The 19,266-nt window shown below is 37.2% G+C and overlaps 1 protein-coding gene across 1 annotated transcript in view; it reads right to left on the bottom strand.

The window, feature by feature from the left end:
• LOC113131946 (VPS10 domain-containing receptor SorCS1-like) overlaps positions 1-18,514 on the bottom strand; it is a 40,749-nt gene extending 22,235 nt beyond the window's left edge. Inside the window, exons 1-5 of the mRNA XM_026309730.1 lie at positions 17,804-18,514; positions 4,907-4,974; positions 4,051-4,150; positions 3,689-3,847; positions 2,286-2,359 (exon numbers count right to left, since the gene is read on the bottom strand). Of these exons, the coding sequence (XP_026165515.1) occupies positions 2,286-2,359; positions 3,689-3,847; positions 4,051-4,150; positions 4,907-4,974; positions 17,804-18,502 (1,100 nt within the window). The 5' untranslated portion in view covers positions 18,503-18,514. The remainder of the gene's footprint in view (positions 1-2,285; positions 2,360-3,688; positions 3,848-4,050; positions 4,151-4,906; positions 4,975-17,803) is intronic.
• Positions 18,515-19,266: the final 752 nt, after the last annotated feature.

Genomic DNA, 19,266 nt, shown 5'->3' with positions numbered 1-19,266 from the left:
GAGGGGAGTGTTTTTTTCAGCCAGGTTTTAGATGACTTATTTCCTTGAAGACAAAACTATGTGCTTTCTTAGTATACTGACTCAAATAATGATTACAAATAAAAAGAATATAGACCTCACTTGTGAATATGCCTGAAGAGCAGCTCATTAGAAAGATCTTCAGTAAGAATATTTGCATGAACATTCATAGGGTTAGTGTAGTGAAACCTTTACTTGGGATGAGTTATTGATTTAATTAAAAAAACAGATTGCAGTGTAATGTTTGTGATGTTCATTGTAAATTCTACAAATCTAAAATAATCAGAATTTAAATTACAGACAATATCTCTTAGTGCACAGTTGAGAACAGGTACATTTCTATTAGCTACACAAACAGAAAGCTTTCATTTCCCTGAAGAGAAAAGGCTTTTTTTACCGTACGTCATTTAGATGAGATTGGGAATGAAGCCCATTTTGTGTTTTATTGTTAATTGTACAATGATGATATGATTTTGTCCAATTCTGATTAGTTCTTCTGAATGGATGACTATAAAAACCTTGACTTTCTTTGTGGCAGATTTTATTTAAAGAGCTTGGGACAGGAGTTCTTTGTTTGTTATGTTATATAGTACATTGTTATATCTAAGAATCTAGGTTCTTGTCTAACAAATACTTCACTACCGCAATTACATTTTTGTTATCTTATAAGCTCATGCAATCTAGAAATTTGTACGGATATGACAAAACTGTGGACTAAATGAAAACTCCAGCAGTGACTCACTAATTTACATTATTGAGGATTTATTTCATGTGGATGTTTGATTATAATGCTGCAAACAAGGTGTCCCAACATTTATCACTGGTGTTTTGTTATACATATGGAGGAATAAATGGGCCACCATTGGAGAATAATTACTCTTCAACCTCCAGAATGAGTGTCATACATCTACCTTCCTTTGAGGATAGAAATATCCACCTCATTAAATAACACTTAGTCTTTGTGATTTGTTTTGTCTAATATCTACTTAGTCATCACCTCATGCCTAAAGTGATTTTTATTTGAAGCAATATTATTAACATGTTGCTCATTGTATTTCCCAAACCAATGCAAACACACAAATATCTCTCCACTGTAGGTCACTCCAGCTTCCCTGATTAATCCATGATTTTTAATGCAATGGAAAAGAACAGGAAACCTATTTTGGAGCCAACAACCATAAAAACTCTTATAAATTTAATCATTTATTGTTGGCCATAATCTTAGAACCAACACCCAACAGCTAATAATGCTGAAACACTCACGGTGAGACCCAGAAGGTCTCTGCCACATGATCAGGCTGATTTTTATACACCATGGATGAAATAAAATAAATGAAAACTGATGGATAATGTTTAAATATGATTTGATTTGTAACAGACAACACCCAACACTGTCCCAGCAATATTTCATGAGCAGACTGCACTCAAAGGATCAAATATCAATCTGACGTGTAAACTAGAGGCTTGGTACATTATAAAAAAATAAAAGAAAATATAGGCCTAAATTATTTATCTTCAAGATCTGCCTGTGTAAAAACCTAGCTTGGTTTGACACTGAATAATAACATCTGCACTGAAAACTGTAGTTAGTAATAATTTTTTAAATTCGGATTTAACTTTAAAAAAACATGAGGTCATATCTTGTAAAACAGAATACAAAACCTCTACTTGGGTTCCATAGGTTTCACGTGTCTATGAATTGTTTCAGCGAAGAGTGATTTCCACTCTGCGCCTCTCAGAGGTTCTTTCCTCTCTCGTTAATCATCTCACAAGCCCTCAGATTTATGGTGCGATCCCAGCAAAGGACCCAGCCCACAGGGAAAGTCTGGACTGAACAACCTAACTAGAGTGTATACAGTGTAAAATATTTGACTATTTAAATGAATGAATTAAACAATTTTTGATACTTTAAATACATGTTGTTAATGATACTTATGTACATTTAATTAAGCAGATACTTAGATGCAGGAAATTAATTAATACCTATTACCTAAGAGACTCTAAGTGCAGGGTTTTTACTAGGTTCAAATCTGACCTGATGATACTGCTATTGAATAAATGAGATGCTGACAGATCGAAGATAATCAATATAAATATATTTTTAAATTATTTAAATATATGCATTGTAACATAATAATAAAGTGAATACAATTTAATTAATGTTAGTAGTTCAGTGTTTGTATGTTAGCCATATTATCCATATCCAGATTAACATATGATGCAGTGTTGTAGCATTTCTCTCCCAGAAAGACCAAAGTTGATCTCACCAGTAGAATCTGTTGGGGACGACGCTGTCATGCACAAGTTGCCATCTCCTCCCAAACTCAACAGAGACATAGAGCTGAAAATGAGAGGAATCCATAAACCAAATGAGTTTCAGTCACAAAAACAAGTTTCCCTATCTGAATATCCATGAGAATGACTTCCAAATTCATGACCAAATGTATTATCAAATGCTTCAAGTTTATGGCATCACTATGTTGATGATCTAAATATTGTACTATTAAGTGCACATTTTATGTGAAAACGGAGGAATGATGAGAAATGATATTGTGAAGTCAGGTTTTCACAATACAAGGTGCTTTGAAAGAGAATCCATAGTAGATTTTCATGTTAGAATCAAAGTGATTCCCTCTTACAGTAACTCATCTGGATTTTGGTCTGACTGCCAATAATAAAACAACTTATTTAACCATCATTATCTTTTTCCTAGAAGGTATTACACAATTTTGCCTTGCAAAGCTAGACTTGGACCAAACATTCAGAAGGCCTGTCATCTTGCTATAATGATTGAGCAGCAAGCATCTAAGGTTGGGAGCTTTACAAGGATAAGCAACATCACTTTGACTCGTCTGAAAGCTTACAACTTCCAATCAATAAATGTAAAATAAAACCAAACTAAGATTAATTTCATTCTAGCTCAATAAAAAAGAGAAAAAACAGATAAAACCTATGTTTACAAAGACATACCCAAAGGCCTGAAGGCAAACTTCCCTAGAGTGTCTTTATTTTGACCCACTGATATCTCACAACTAAGCTTTCATCTTCCTCACTGCACCATTTATCTCACTTTTCAGACCTTGACTTTTGTTCTCTGTGAAATCAAGTCTTCCAATAGCAGGCTGGGAGGCCGAGTTTGATGTCTGTGGTGTTGACTAAAGCAGACAGCAGGGTTCTCACGCAGGAGTAATGAAGGGTGTATGCTCATGCTCACAGTTGTGTGTGTGTGAGAGCTTGTGGATTATTTGGGTGTGGTATTTTGTAACATTTCCCCCTGCTGTCTGGCAAACATCCATTCAAAGTCAGAATCTGCAACCAGCTCACTTGTTTAGTGAGCAGGTGAGCAACTGCCTCTGTTCTGTCAACAGCAACCTTGGTTTAAGTGGCAGATGTCTGTGCTTGTGAAGACTATGTCCTGAAAGTTAGCCACTGTTATCAAAATGAATGCTCCCATCCATGACAGCAACTATTATCTTTGCTAAGACCCAATAGGCTTATAACTAACAGAACAAAAATCTGGCAGAGCCCTCACACGGAGCTGACACAAGCATGATAAGCAGCAAGTAAACCATACACAACAGCCCTTATTTCCATCCAAAGATATTTTTTTTCTGTCATATTTTCAGTTTTTATTTTAGGCATTTCATGCCATCTGACAGCTACACACTACCTTTTGGTCGTGGCTGTAAGCCAGGATCCAGTCTTCCTGCTCGGGGTGAAAAAGCAGGCTGAGAATATCAAAAGCTAAGCTGTGTTTCTGATAGGATGCCCCTTCGTCAAGGCTAATAAGCAGGCTGCTCTCCACCTCTGAGTCGGTCAGTAACATGATCTGAGGAGAAACAAGAAAAGAGACAGGGGAATCAGTGGCCCACCTTGACCAAATGCATTCCACAGGGATTAAATATTCTTGTGAAATGTACTGCTGACGATCTGATGAATAGGGCAGTCTCCTAAAGGCTGTTATGTATTGACAACAATAAGACTTTCTTAAAAACAGGAAGGATGTTTTATAACATGCATGTGGAAACTTACCTTCCTTTTGTTGTTTGGACTCACATACAAGTAGCTCAATATTGTTTTTGGCCCAACTTTCTCGTTAAGTTTCTCATATGTTGTCCCATAATCAGTTGACCTAAAATGCAATTATAGGACAAATTAAACAGGTTGGTGTGGAGAGTAAAAGAGAATGGGGCAACATCTACGAGTTAAGATGCTGATGGTATCATTAAGCATATCAAGGAAGCAGAAAATTGCAACAGCAGACGTCATGTGGCAATTTGCTAGATGAATGGAGATTTTTTTAATTATCAAAATAAGATTATCCTGTGCAGCATGGTAAAAATGTAATTTAAATGTCTGTGATTTTCATGTTTTAAACCTCAAATGGAGGATTGGAGGACAGGTTTGCATGTTGGATGAAATAAAAGCTTGACAACAGAAGCATAATTGAAATTTTTTCAAAACCTGGGATATAATCAGAAAAATTGACTGTCCTCCAAAACAAATATGGCCCCACTTTGCTGAATTGGATTTGGATTTTATTCATTGTCACCAAAATAGATATTGGTCTCAGTTGCTTTCAGAAACACGTACGTAGCCATGAAAGGGTTTTATACTGCATAATATAAAACATATTTGTGGATTTCTGGATTTTTGCATTTTTATAGGATCTTTTATATGGCCTTGTTTTTAATGTGTGAAGAGAATTTGGGAAACATGTAGTCAATATTTAACCCTTGTATATTAATGACATTGGCTTTACATCCTCATTGTTTGCAATCCCACAGAACCCAATTATATTACAAATGTTACATCTATTTGTTTTACTGTAGTGACAATATTCCAATATATATACATATGTAATACAACATCAGACAGGCAATCTTACCTCCATAAAGAACTTTCTGTTACTCTGCCAGAGTTGAAATCATAGTATTTAGTCAACATGAGGATCACCTACAAAACAGAACCAACAGATTATTAGCTTGGAAGGAGGTTTAAAAATAGAAACAATATAAAGTCACACGGTGAAACAATAGAGCAGAGCTGTCCATGCTTGTCATTTAAACCATGGCTTTATTAAAAACCAAACAAAAGTACAACGATATATTGACCTAGTGCCCCCACTAAACCTTGTGCATATTTGAGAATAAGCTGATCACATATATGCCAAAATTGTTTTTAAGACCCAATAGCTCACCGCCAAATGCGATTGCTGGTGAGCTATGACTAAATGAATAAATATGTCAACACTATAATTCATTCCAATCACTGAAAGACAGACCTTGTAAATATCACGGACACATTTTTGAAGAGGATCATAAAAATGTGTCAGTTGTATGTGGTCTAGAATACACAGGTCTTTAATGGGCATTTCTACTTAATTTAAGCAGACACTCTATTCTACAGAAAATATCTGAACCTAAATCGAACCCTATGTGTTTTGTAGATGCATGTAATTCATGAGAGCGGCATGGTGCAGCAGTGGTTAGCACTGTCACCTCACAGCAAGACGGTTCTGGGTTTGACTCCCATTTGAACCTGGGGCCTTTCTGTATGGAGTCAGTATGTTCTCCCATTGTATTTGTGGATTTTTTTCAGCTACAGTAGAGGATTCCTCCCAGAATCCAAACACATACAGATTGGGGTTAGGTTAAATTGCCTCTAAGTGTGAATGTGAGTGTTTGTATGTTTCTAGGTATCATCCCTGTGATAGACTAGTGATCTGTCCACGGTGTACCTCGCCTCTTGCCCAATGTCAGCTGGGAATGGCTCCAGCTCTACGAGACCCTGGATGTGCCAGGATAAACGGTAGATAATGGATGGATATAATTAATGGGACATAATGTTATGTTGACATGCTTGTCTTTTTTCCTTAGTGATGCAATAAAACAAGGAAAGAAACATTATCATTGCTGCTGTGCAAAAGAACACATTTGTCTACAATGAGCTGTGTGTCTTTATAAAATCTCACCAATCGTTTACACAAAAACGACGGTTCACATTGTGTCCTTCACCTTTTACACAAATGAATCACTCAAGCAAACACCGTGCTGCACAGTGCAATCATAAAATCTGCAGACCATATTGCTCTCTTGGGATGCCTCTCTAGGCATCTTGTTCAGTTTTCATAGCTATCTTCTAATTATCAATTGTTATGAGTGTTTCGGGCACCATTCCCTATAATAAGTAAGAACTCCACCATGTAAACAAGAAATTTCACCTTCATTTTTAATATCCTGCTTGCACAGTTGTAGAAATCAGAAAAAGGCAGTCCTCCTCATGATGCCAGATAAAACGACTCAAACAAACTGCCTCAGTGAAACACACACTATCCAAACAGGAGGCACTTCCACGTCACTTAGCCAACTTCAGCATTTAGGTGTACAGCAATTTTACAAACACAACATTTTTTTATGAATTAATCAATAAAAACTGTGCTGACATAGTTTTGCTGATTCAACACCAAAAAAACAATAATAGTAACTCAGATTTATGAATACAATGCACCATTCTTCAAATACTCCATCCTAAATATAGGCTTACTACAATCTGACTCTCCTAATTGATATTTCCTGTATCAATGAAAAGAATATGCAAAGCAATGAAATCTAATAAAGAATCTCATTTTATTGCTGGTTCAATGCAAACGCAAAACCAGGATTGCAACTAATGGGTATTTTCATGATTTATTTTTTGGTCTATAAAACATCTAAAAATGGAAACTGCTTAACACAATTTCCCAGAGCCTAAGACAATATCTTTAAATTTCAGTTTGTCTGACAAAACCCTCTTTATGTATCTAATAATTAATTGGTTGTTGTTTCAGCTCTATTAACATTCATAACTATTAACTATTTACTATTCATAACTATTCAAAGACAGCTTGCATGTCCTGTATGTTTATCATTATGCTCATTTGCTTTTCCTGTATCTTTACCTATATGAAATATACACTTATATATTGTCACTGTTAAATCGTGTTCCACACTATAACACCATACGTTTCTATAGAACCCTATGCTGTCAATAATTCCATGAATTTAAATGACTGTTTTAGATTATTTTGTCCATTTGAGAATAAGCTGACAAAGAAAACACTGAGTCCGCTGTTACTTTGGCTGAATGTAAGAAATCATTTATAGTTATGAGATAATTTACTAAGATTTTTATATCTTGTCCAACCAATTGTCCAGACTAAGGTTGCAGAAATTTATGGTCTTCCAGTAAAATGGGCTTTATACCTTCCAAAAGTCATACTCCTGTGGACACTGTTATACACAATAAAGCAACCCAAAGCAGTCTGAATTAGGACAAATTATACCTCCTTTTGTATGGCAATTAACTTTATGCATTGACTTGGGAAGGATCCAGGAACACAGTCAGATGTAATTTGTATCCACCTTAATGCCAGCTAGAAGATTTTCCTACGTTCTGAGAGAAGTTGAAAGTATAAGATGAAGCTCCATGGCTGCACTTATTGTATCAATACAGAGATACAATATTCACTTTGGAGATCTTTCTGTGAAACAGGTGTTTGAAGTTCAGCATGTCCCACAAGCCATTAAACTGCCATTTGAAATCACTGGACAAAGGGTCTTTTAATGATTACACCATACACTAGATAATGGTGTAATTTAACCCGCTTAAATAACAATGCCATATGTATTAGCATATCTTCCCCTTTGAATTTCAACAAAGGTGTCACATTTAATGTCAGTTGACATGTAGTGCATAGCCTATTAGGTGTCAGTACCACCAATATATCTCCAAACTGGATTACTTGACATCCAAGAGCAAGCAAATTGATTTCTCAACCTCTAATCCTTTGCAAATCTTAAGCCTTGGGGGTAAATGGAATGGGATGAATTCGATCATTATGTAAGAATGAATGGAGGTTTAATGGCGACTTAAAGGGCTTAGGGTGCAGAGATTACCGGTGTGAAATAAGGGGTTGTATGAAGAGGCACACGGTGGGGCAGCGGTGTCTGCTATCGAAGGATAAACACCTGAGACAAATGAAAGGACTGACAGTGTACACATTACAATTCATTCCCACTTGCACTAACCCGCTGATCCAACCTTATCAGCTGTTGAAATTAAGTTGCCACATCAATAAAACTGTCATCACATTTAGCCACAGCAATTAAACAGATGGATGATTCCATAAAAGCAAATGTTGCGGGATTTACTGACTGGAATATTAATAATAAAGACAAATATCACACATAAAAAAGTAGACGTGACCAATGTGTTTGCCTGCCTTTTGCCCAACGCATTTTGGATTCCAGTTTCCCTTTGACCCTGAACGGAAATGAGGGGAAACTGATAACAGTCATAGGAAAATACAGTAAACTTTACATGTACTACACATTTACAGAGTGGGTTCAAATAAATTTCAAATAATAATGATAATTTAAAAAATATTTTCTTACTTTAGAGTTGTGCCTTGGAAATACTGTAGATTTTATTTTTCCTGGTTCTCTAAGATTTCTGCCTACACCCCAATACAATGGAGATGAATAAAACTTAAATGAAAATTCAACAGCAATATGCCCTTATATTATCTGATTGTTTGATCCATCTGGAGACTGCACAGCAAGCTGTAAAAACAAAACTGACATACTGCCATAATAGATTGTATATATATAGATATACAATCTATATCTATATATATATATAGATATATATATATATGCGATTACAAATACGGTAAGAAGCAAGAGTTATTTACATGATATGGAGCAACATTATTATTCATTTGGTGTTGTGATTATGTCCACCTGATGGCTGTAAGTTCAATATTCACTGTCCTTTTAGCTGAGTTGTGCACTCCAATCTCTCAGAGGGAAATATCTGGTTCTTTATCTGTTAAATGCTCCACTATGTTTGCCAGTTAGTCATTAACTGTGTCTGTCTGATGGTTGGTGCTGAGCTGGAAGCATAGAGTGATTATGTAGAGCTTTTTCACTAGTAACAGCTGGTAGCAACATTATGACAGTGGTGAGACTGAATAAAAACGTTAAAGTTGCGGGCCATAAAACCAAAACAATGAGCTAAAACAAATTTCTTCATAGAGCTGAGGGGAGCTGTAGAATAATATAACTCTCCATGCATTCAGTACTGTGAGCAACATCTTTTACATTCAAATAGTAAAGTGATCCACTGTTAAAAAAAAAAAAAAAAAATGAAACCAGCTTTAAATATGAATAATCAAATTTCACCCCTTCAAAGGGCATCAAGATTTTGTACAATGATAATATCCAAATTAGTTACAGCGGGTAACAATGTCACAACTGACACGATCTAACTGGGAGGGGAAAGGGTGAGAAGGTACAAGATATTAACACCACAGAAGTGTTAACAATGTGGCACCGAATGTCTTTCAAGGGATAAAAAAAAAAACAGCTTAGAAATCAAATTTAAAGACTCAAGGGGTCTGTATAACATCAAGTACGAAACTTAACTTGAAAAACCATCACATTAAACAGCATCATTTAACACTTTTAATAAAGAAATAATTGTTTATTTCTATTACATTGTTTATGGCCCTGCAACTCTACAGCAACAAAAGCCTGCAGGAAAACACATCCACGTATACTTCAATACCACCTCAGTAAGACACGTAATGTACAGAGGCTTTTGTCTGCCACATCAATTTATATCACTTCATTAACAAAGGCAACATTTCCTCATAGACCAGATGTTGTGATGAAGGTAGATTGTTTGAAGTCAGAGCTCTTGGCTCTCTCTGTTGGATAGCAGGTCACAGCAATCATAAATTATGAAGTAACTTCACAATATCACTTTGTGCAAAATAAACTATTGGTGTCTCGATAAAACCTGATATACAAATACAAGGAGGATGGAAATCAGAGCTATGAAGTTTGGGGAATGAGTATAAAACACCTTACATAATTTTAAAGTATTAATACGACAATAAGGTTGTAAAACATGGAGTTCTTGAATTAATAAAGTTCTGCTTTACCATGACTGATGGAAGCATTCAGTGACCTTGGCAGAAGGTAATACTATTCATTTGTGAACATCAAATAACCAGAATTTTAAATGCAGAGAGTAGATACTCTACTCTACATTAGTGCTACAGCTTTCAAGCACAACAGCAAGTGTCTGAATTTATTGAATCCCTCCTGTCAAGACAACAACCCTGTGTGGAAGTAGCAGCTTGGTTGATAAGTCATCTGAAACGGCTTCTTTCTTTGGGTTTAAACTCTCGCATCATTTGCTTCTTCACATAAATGAAAGCCCAGGCTAGTTCTGAAGGCAGGCTACAGTGGTCTGCTGAGCTTGGAAGCTTCAGCACACACAAGGAGGTGGTCTGATCAATGGATTCAAGATTAGACAGCAAGTGGGTAGGTTTTTAACCAATCCACAAAGCTGTTCCCACTTTGCAAATATGTTTTTTTTTAAAAATCCCTTCGACTCTTCAGCACACTTCAATTTAAAGTGCTGAGTATTCTTGTAAAAAATTGGTTCCATGTTGACAAGCTAAAAGCTCTCTGGACTCTTAAATAAAACACATTTCCTCTGCAGTAAATAAACTAAAACAGCTGATTTGATAAATATCCTGGGGAAAGAGTTCTCTCATCCATATGTCTTATCATCAATTGTAGACTCACCAACAGTGTTTGAAACCTCCTCTCTGCCAAAATGCATCACTATAAATCTAAAAATGAACTTCAGTGAGTGAATCAAAGTTATGGTTTTGGATGTGAGTCTTTTCTTGCAGCAGCCAGATGGTGTAATTCATATGAAGAAGTAATGAAGGTGGCCAATGTAAAATAACAGTGTTCGAACCATAAAATGAGGAGGCAATTGAGCACTGGCCAAAAATAAAAAAAACTGTCGACTACAGTGACCAAATGGAAGTGTTTTGATTTCATAGGTGGAGTGATGACGAACTGACTCTTAATCTAACTGCACCACTCACCTAAGAAAAACAAAATACAATTAGAAGATACAGAGGAAAATTTAACGTTGAATGTCAAGACATCTCACTTAAAAACAATAAAGATTATTCTGAAGCTTTTGCAGATTATACATAACAAAAATATAGACCTGCACAGCGAAGACAGAGAAGCAGACAAAAAAGTGTTTGACAGGAAAAAAAAAAAGAAAAAAAGCTAAGCACTCATTATGCACTGTTTCAGCCAAATTAATTTTATCCTAGTCCAGAATAAAATCTTTGCCTGATTTTTATGGAATTTCTGCTCTGTTAGACAGCACTCATTTGAGAAGAAAGGAAACCCAGGAGGGTAACACAGCTTGCCGATAAAAAAACCGCACTCTGCAGGGTTTCAAGGCAGTAGAAAACCTCACCACAGGAAGGCCTGGTGGCTTGGCAGAGCTGAACTCAACCTGCCAGTAGTTTCTGTGCGGTGTTCAGCTTGAAAAAGCAGTCTCTCTCTGTTTATCCATGCAATGCAGGCTAAGGCACATTCACAATTTAAAAAAAAAAAGTCATCTGTTGTCTTAGGTTTAGTCATGGTGTTACAATTCTTATCCTTATGTATTTCATGAATTTATTTATGTTTCTTTAGCAAAGAGTGTGACGTTCCCTCCTTGAAACGATGCTACAGCTACACCCCACCACAGCCTGTCCATCACAACCATCACAGAGAGAGGAGAGCTGGTGGAGGTCCACAACACAGGGTCGCTTGAGCATGTCAACATGCTATATGCACATATGTTTTACACCTTACTTTTACTGTAGCTATTTTGTATACCTCAGTATTTATGTCAATACCAATATTTTTCTTAAACTGCTTTCATTGCTAAATTCTATCTGACATTAATATTAAAATTGTATATAACTTACATTTATCTCAAAGTCCATCTTACAGTGAACCCATATTAGTTCTCATGTTGGAAAGTTAAATTAAAGTTAACTTCACATTTACTTTTCTTGACTGAACAGTTTTTGGCATACAGTCTTTTCACTTCTGTTGCATCATTGACAGAGTTAAGGTAAATTCCTGTAGCTGACACCTTAAAATGAGCTACACTTCTATTTTCTTCCATCCTGAAATAGGCCTCACACTGTTTGATCTTTAACTGATCATTATTATTATTATATTTTTGATTATTATTATTATTTGTCTGAGGCTCATTTGCCTCAGACAAATGATGCTTTGTGCACACAAACTTAAATGTCTCTGGATAATTACAGAAATAATGATATCACATTTGTCTTTGTAGGGCCAAGCATTATCGTTCATGGACTATTTGTAATCAAAGAATAGCAGCCTCTTGCTTTCAACAAGACAATGGAGATTAATAATTGATCAAAACTGAATGATTTGAGTATAACAGGAGAGATGTTTGCTTTGTGTAGACAGGAGATGCACTAATCAGGCAGACTGAAGTCAAGACCATGAAAGATAACAGATATTCCAGCAATGGCCAGATATTTATGTTTTTCAAGGACATGCAGACAAACCCTGAAGTGGAATATGAGTATGCCACTGAATAGCTATTTTACTTTTCAGTGACTCAAATAAGCAACCAAGAATTCGGATGGAACTATAGACTGAGTACAGTACGTGGCTACTCTCTAGTTGCAGAGGCAGATCAGACAATAGAGCTCAATGAACACATGAGGAGAAGCTACATACCAGGTTATCAAGCACACAGTCTCTGAAGAGGAGGAGGCCCTCTACTAGAAAATGGAGGAGCTGGAAATACTACAGAGCATGTAATGAGTACCCATGAGCGGGACATAAACATTCAGTGGCTGTCAGATGGAAGAGGTTTTTCGAGAATTGAGCAGATGTTCCTTGAGGTTGTTCAAGGCAAAGAAAAAGGTCGTTCCCAGCAGTAGAAAGCTCTTTACCAAAGATAAAGAAACTCGACAAATGCTTGAGACACATAAGGTTTTGGATACCCAGGAGCTGTCCACTCAGCTTTAGGGAGAAAAAAGGGCTCTTTGGCCGGGAAAAGGAGAAACCTAAAGAAAAAGTAACCTAAGATAAATGCTCATCTACTCAAGAGCAATTAAGCTAAAGCTCAAAGCCAAAAGATGCATACAAAGTCTCTCCACCAGCAACTTGATATTTTAGGACAAAAACACATGGAAGAAGAAGGAAAAAAAGATTATGCACATTTCAAACTCTGACTACTTCATGCTTGTGATCTCAGTTAGGACTCAAATGTGTCCTTTAGTAAAATAGCTATCACCTGTGATACCTTTTTACATAATTCAACATGCTTTTTAGCATTGTTTGTTATGTGAAGAATTTTAAGTGAATATTATTGTATGCAAGGCATTTAAAACAGCTGCATAGAGTGCAAACAAAATAGGACAGATGTGTCCAAGGTCACAGCCTATCCCAGAATGCACTGGGCAGGCCTGTTTGATGGTCTCACAGGGCTAACACAGAATGACAACCACATTCACACCTAGAGGCAATTCAGACTTTCTGATTCACCTTACTTTGTACTGAGGAAACTAGAGCACCTGAATAAATCCATTCAAACACCAGGGACATAGTTTTACAAAAAGATAAAAAGTTTGGATCAATTGAAACTAACACAACATTCATTCCGATTAACTTAAACGCAACCCACGTAGACTAATCCTAAAATCTGATGCATAATTTATTTTTTCATATATGGAAGCAAATGTTACTCTAAAGTTGAGCAGACAGTGTACAATGTCTGAATGAAACCCTAAGATGGTTGCATGCTGACTCATTTTAAATTTGGACCTAATTGCTGTTGCTGTTAAATGTTCAGTTAGAGGCCTGATTAATTAACCATATAACAAACTATGTGGCTGTTAGTCAATTAGATGAACATCTAGCATGTCTGAAATTTTGGTCAGCTGTATGGTCTGATTTCCCACATGGCTGCTGTCAGAAGATTCATTATAAAGTGTGGAGAGCTGTTTTTAAAATGAGTGGAGTAGTATTTTAGAAGTTGGGCTACAGCAGTCTTGATTGAGACTACTGTGATTTAAATAAAACTGAAGTTTGCTGCAGAACAGACCTCCTGTGATTCTATGTTATTTGTTTTTGTCTTACTTTCTGTTCTGGGAGAATTGTACAAAGTTATGCTGCTGCAGATGTTTGAATAACTTTATTGGAAATGTCAATGGGCGAAACCTACTGTGGGTTTTGTGTTTATATTCATTGTGAGCCCACCTCGTGATCAGCTGCACAGTGTGAACAGAGGAGTCGCACATTTGGGTTACATGATTAATGGCTGAGCGAAGCCAGCTAGCTGTCTCCATTTTGCATTAGCAAACACAACAAAAGCCTGGTGTACGGACAAAGCAACAGGGCAGACAACAACATTTTACACATTAGGCTACTGCTGAAGTTTAAGACTCTATAAAAGACTGCTTTTATACTCTGAGAATTCTGTACTTGAACAGATAAATACACATTGAATATTTTAAGTTTTTTTCCTAGTTTCTTCAAACTGTAGTTTGAATTTAATATAAAAAGTGAAAAACCTAATGCAAACCCCCAAAAAATCAAATATGTTTCGCTGCACACTAACAACCTGCAGACATTTAAGTCCTTACATTTCCTGCTGTAAAACATGTGCTCTTAGGTGGCTGCTCATAAAGGCCCAGTGGGTCTTTGATAAACATCCCCTGCCACACGAGTTGAAAGAAAATATTCATCTGCCTTACTTCTAAAGGTAAGCCATTGAAGGCTTAGCAGCATGAATGCAATATTTGGAGGTACATTAGTCAGTGCTGAATCAACATTCAAAACATTTTCTTATACACTTATTTCTTCAAAATAATAGCATATTAATTTATTCATTTATTGGAATTTATTTTATTGTAATCATATCCTTGAAACAGTTACTGCATGTAAATAGTCAAAACCCAGTAAAAGGACACTTAGTATTGAAATACTACATGTCACATGAAATAACCACCTGAATCAGAGCGGCAGAGCAGCACATGGACCACAAACTCTTCCATTTTCTTTGTTTTTCATGTTAAATGAAATAACATTGCAGCTTATAGTGTTCAAACCTTAATATTTGGACATATAATAACAAGCTAAGATATTTAGTTTCAGCTGTAGATTCATGGCAAAATCTGGAACTGGAAACTAAAGTCAGTCAACAAGCTCTGCTACTGACATGTTGGTCTAATACTAAATAATAAGATTTCATAATTACAGAAACATGCATCATTAGTTGCATAGTATAGACGTAAAAAGAACTGAGATGTGACCAGTCTGAAAACTTATGTATGATAAATCAACATGCGAGGACAGTTGTTAAGATGAGAACAGTACTTTCCCACACAAACTGAGTCACAGTAAGCTGCCAGACATATTATATATACAGAACAATTCTCTATAGTTGGTCTATTTTACATTTACTCTCCCTTCCATAGCTGTGTGTGACTACGGCTGGCTTAGAATTCTTTTTGATTTTCTGATACCAAGGGAATTTGATTACAGTCATTGAGCTGTAACTATGTGAACAAAGATGCTTAACGTGGAAAAGGTAAGTTACCTAATTTTGAGTTAAATTACTTTTTTTAAATAGATTTCTAAAAAAGTACATCATCTGGAAAATCTGTGACCTTCTTCTGTGACCACATGGGCTGCGCCTACACTGGGAGAGAGGGAGTGGTAAGCTGCAAAAGTGTGAACACATTCACACACAGCATAGGTCTATATTGTGAGTAGGCAGGATGAGACGCCGTGCCATCAAGGCAAAATTCAAAGCAAGACTAGAACAAGAGCTGAAAAAGGATATAAGGATATTAAATTTTGTGGATACTGACTTTTTTTTTTTTTAAATGCATGTTTGTACTACTTGCTGAGCCTTATAAGTAGCACTGGCACTGGCAGGCCTGCAGTACAGCACCAGTACACCAGTATACACAGCATGAAATTCGCATTCTGCAATGTACTGTATACAAATGTCATGAGTCTGACATTTTCAGTGATGTGCTGATTTGCTTTATTGCTAATTTGATGAGAAGGCAGATACCACTCTCATGCCTGTACCCTAAATATAAAACTAAAGCTAGCGAATGGTTAGCTTATAGCTTAGCATATAAACTAACAGGGAAGCAGCTAAGAAAACTAAGAAATAGTTCCAGCATTTAGCTTCTCCATTAATATATGTATACATATATACATATATATATGATTTCTGCTTTGACTGTTATGATTCACCTCGTGATGTGTTGGTCCTGTTGAATGTGTTTTAATCTCTGTATGAGAAATCACAACAAAACATTTGTTTTAGTTAAGTAGAAGGAAAATGTACTGGTTCTATGCTGTTCTACTCTACATGGTGTCCTTAGATGATGCTGTGAAAACTTCCATAAAATCCATAGCTATGCCAATCACACACAATTATAAAGATCTGTAGAGCTAAATGATACAATTGGCTTAAACTCACATCCAGTCTGCACATAATAAATGGGCCTAGATGAGTAATAACTTTCTAAAACACAGTGAAAGACAAAAAAAAGATTGTATAACTGCAACAATTCATTAGTGACTTTTAAGCAAATTATGTTTTCTATTTCCAGCGTCTGAAATTATTGATGCTTTTCTTTGTCAACCATGATAGTAAACTGAATATCTTTGGATTTATGACTACTGCTCAGGCAAAACAGGACATCTGAAGATGTTCACTTGGCCTGTGGAAAATGATAACAGATATTTTATGCACAAAATCAATAAACAATAAAAAAAATATATACAGATAAATCAATAATGAAAAATGAAAACTGTTCCAGCCTTGTAGGACTAAGTATTTTTTTTAGCCCTAAGTCCAAAATAGATACTTTGTCCAAGAATCCTGGAGCTCCACTTCAGATCTTTTATTTTAGAAATACTGCCAGAGTGCAGCTTCAGCCAACAAAATGTTGAAAAACAAATACACACTTACATCTCAAGTAGGATATACTACTACAAATTCCACTGTTCTACAAATAACTCAAATTCTGCTGCTGCAAGAAGACAGTATAAAAGTGTGGTTTTAGATAAACTGTACATTGCTCTGCATGTCTTTTGGACCTAATCCCTTGGCTCGTATATAAACCTCCAAATGTCTCAAGGTGAGCTTATCTCGCAGGCTGTTATTTTAAGTACCCTCTGTTCACTCACACCCTCCATTTTGGCATTATTATATATATGACATTATTATATTTACACCAATATGCTACATATTGACTCACTTGTATATGACAAAGCTTAACGCCTGCTTAACTTATATGAAGAACATCACATCACTGAGCTGTATAGGCTACTTAACCTTTTGTAGCATTTGTGTATGCTTGAGCAAGGCTAATAATGCCTCAGCAAGACCATATGTAGGTTTATTAATGTGATTAAGACACTAAATATATGCTTATAGCCAGCTGACAAAATCAGTGACTGGACAGGGGCAGCAAAATATGCCTTTGTGTGGGTGCCTGTGCCTGTGAGCCAGAGAAAAGATGGTATGAACAAACAAAGTAAAAGACACAATTCCCTTAAAACTTCATTCTCCAGCCTCCCTGCCAAATGAGCCAATATGAACAGCAGCACATATAGGGTGTGTGTGTTTGTGTGGGAGAGAAGCAGGGTAGACACCAAAGACTGATTCTCTCAAACTCTGCAACCTTTCAATAATCTCCGGCTTATTCTTAATTACGTATCATATGCTCAGTCATTCTCAGTCAAAACTAAATCTTAAAATTACTCAATTTCCCACACAACACTTGTGAGTGAACACAGACCACACTGCGTCAAAAGAGGTCCGTGCGTAAATCTGGAGCGCATTGACAACTTACACTACTGTTCTGTCCGGACCAGTGCACCATCGCCTGGTTATGAGCCGTGTCCCCGGTGAGCGCAAACGTCGAACTTGTGAGCTGTAAGTCCTCCTGGTCAGAAAACGAAGCATCCTCCCCGCCCTCAGGTCTGAGTCCGGACCAGGTCGCTGCGCTCCTTCGCGCTCGTCTCCAACTGGCCACATCCTTGTCCTCGTTTGCCTTCACATCATCCTGGGCCCCATTTTCCCTATAAAAGCTGTTATTTTTCCCATGTCCGTTGCTATGGTCGGTTGCATTTCGGGAGGAGGCGGCAGACGTGCGAGAAAGCACTTTCGGGTGGCAAAGTTTTTGCTGACCGTTCGCCGCGTCCTTCTGGACACAGCTTGTGTTTTCCCTCGGTAACCGTGGCTCTACTTTGGACGAACTTTCTTCGCTCGTGATTAATTCCGCAGCGTGGTGAGCTTCGTCCTTGCCGGCGGTGGATATGACGCCCGGTGACCCCTCGGTCAGTCCAGCAAATTCTTCAGCTGGTGCCTCTCCAAAAGTAGTCAAATCCAACACCGACAGTTCGCGGGGATATGCTGTGATTTGCAGCAGATGGCACGAGGGAATGCACCTCACCTCCGCTTGTGTTCCGCCCAGGATGGAAGTTAGGGTGAAGAGCCAAATCCACTCGGAGAAAATGATAAAAATGTAAGAACCGAGGCGCATCTCCATTCTATGTTAATTCCGACTTCAGGTGTGTTAAAAACATATCATTTGTACTCTTGAGCGTTTCTCGGTCATCACAGTCCATAAAGTGGAGTCCGTGAATGCACTGTGAGGAGGTGCAGCAGCGCGCAGACGAGGGTTCCCAAGTACTGATGCAAACGATGCATCAGAGGAGGAGCTGGAGGCTGAATCTTTCAGGAGAGGGGAGAGGGGTCCATACCCTCGCATCGTCATCTCCAACTGGATCATAAAAAAACAGCAACTGGACGTAACTAATCAAGTTATAGCTCTGTAGCAGCACATGCTCCCCTAGAGATTTTATATCTGTTTTTGCTCAGTGTGCCAGATAGTATGCCACTGTGCAGTATGTGAGCGGATCATGGCACATTGTACCTGAAGAGTCTGAAAGGTCTGGAGATGTTAGGGTGGCTGGGGGAATGTCTAGAAACATGATTGGGTCTGCCTCTGCTGGTGTTTATATGGAAATGTTCCTGACAGAGGCTTTATGGAAGATACAATGAGGCTTTGCATTTTCCATTAACACAGGCTTAGGTAATCAATTAACAGGATTGCTTGTGTTCACTGTCAATTATGCCAGGCAGGTAATGATTCTGTTGTGGCCTGCCTGCAATAAGGCTTGGAAATTGTTTCACTTAGACTGCCCTCCTGTATTATCTATTCAACACAGCTGAATGGAGAAAATGCGTATTCTCCAAAATGTAGTTTCTGTGTTTTGTGCCCTTTTCTAAGGTTAATGGAGGGTCATCTTA

This window comes from Mastacembelus armatus, chromosome 15 (assembly GCF_900324485.2).
Source record: "Mastacembelus armatus chromosome 15, fMasArm1.2, whole genome shotgun sequence".
NCBI lineage: Eukaryota > Metazoa > Chordata > Actinopteri > Synbranchiformes > Mastacembelidae > Mastacembelus > Mastacembelus armatus.
Note: the sequence above shows the minus strand (reverse complement) of the source record. Positions and strands in the feature narration are given on the sequence as shown.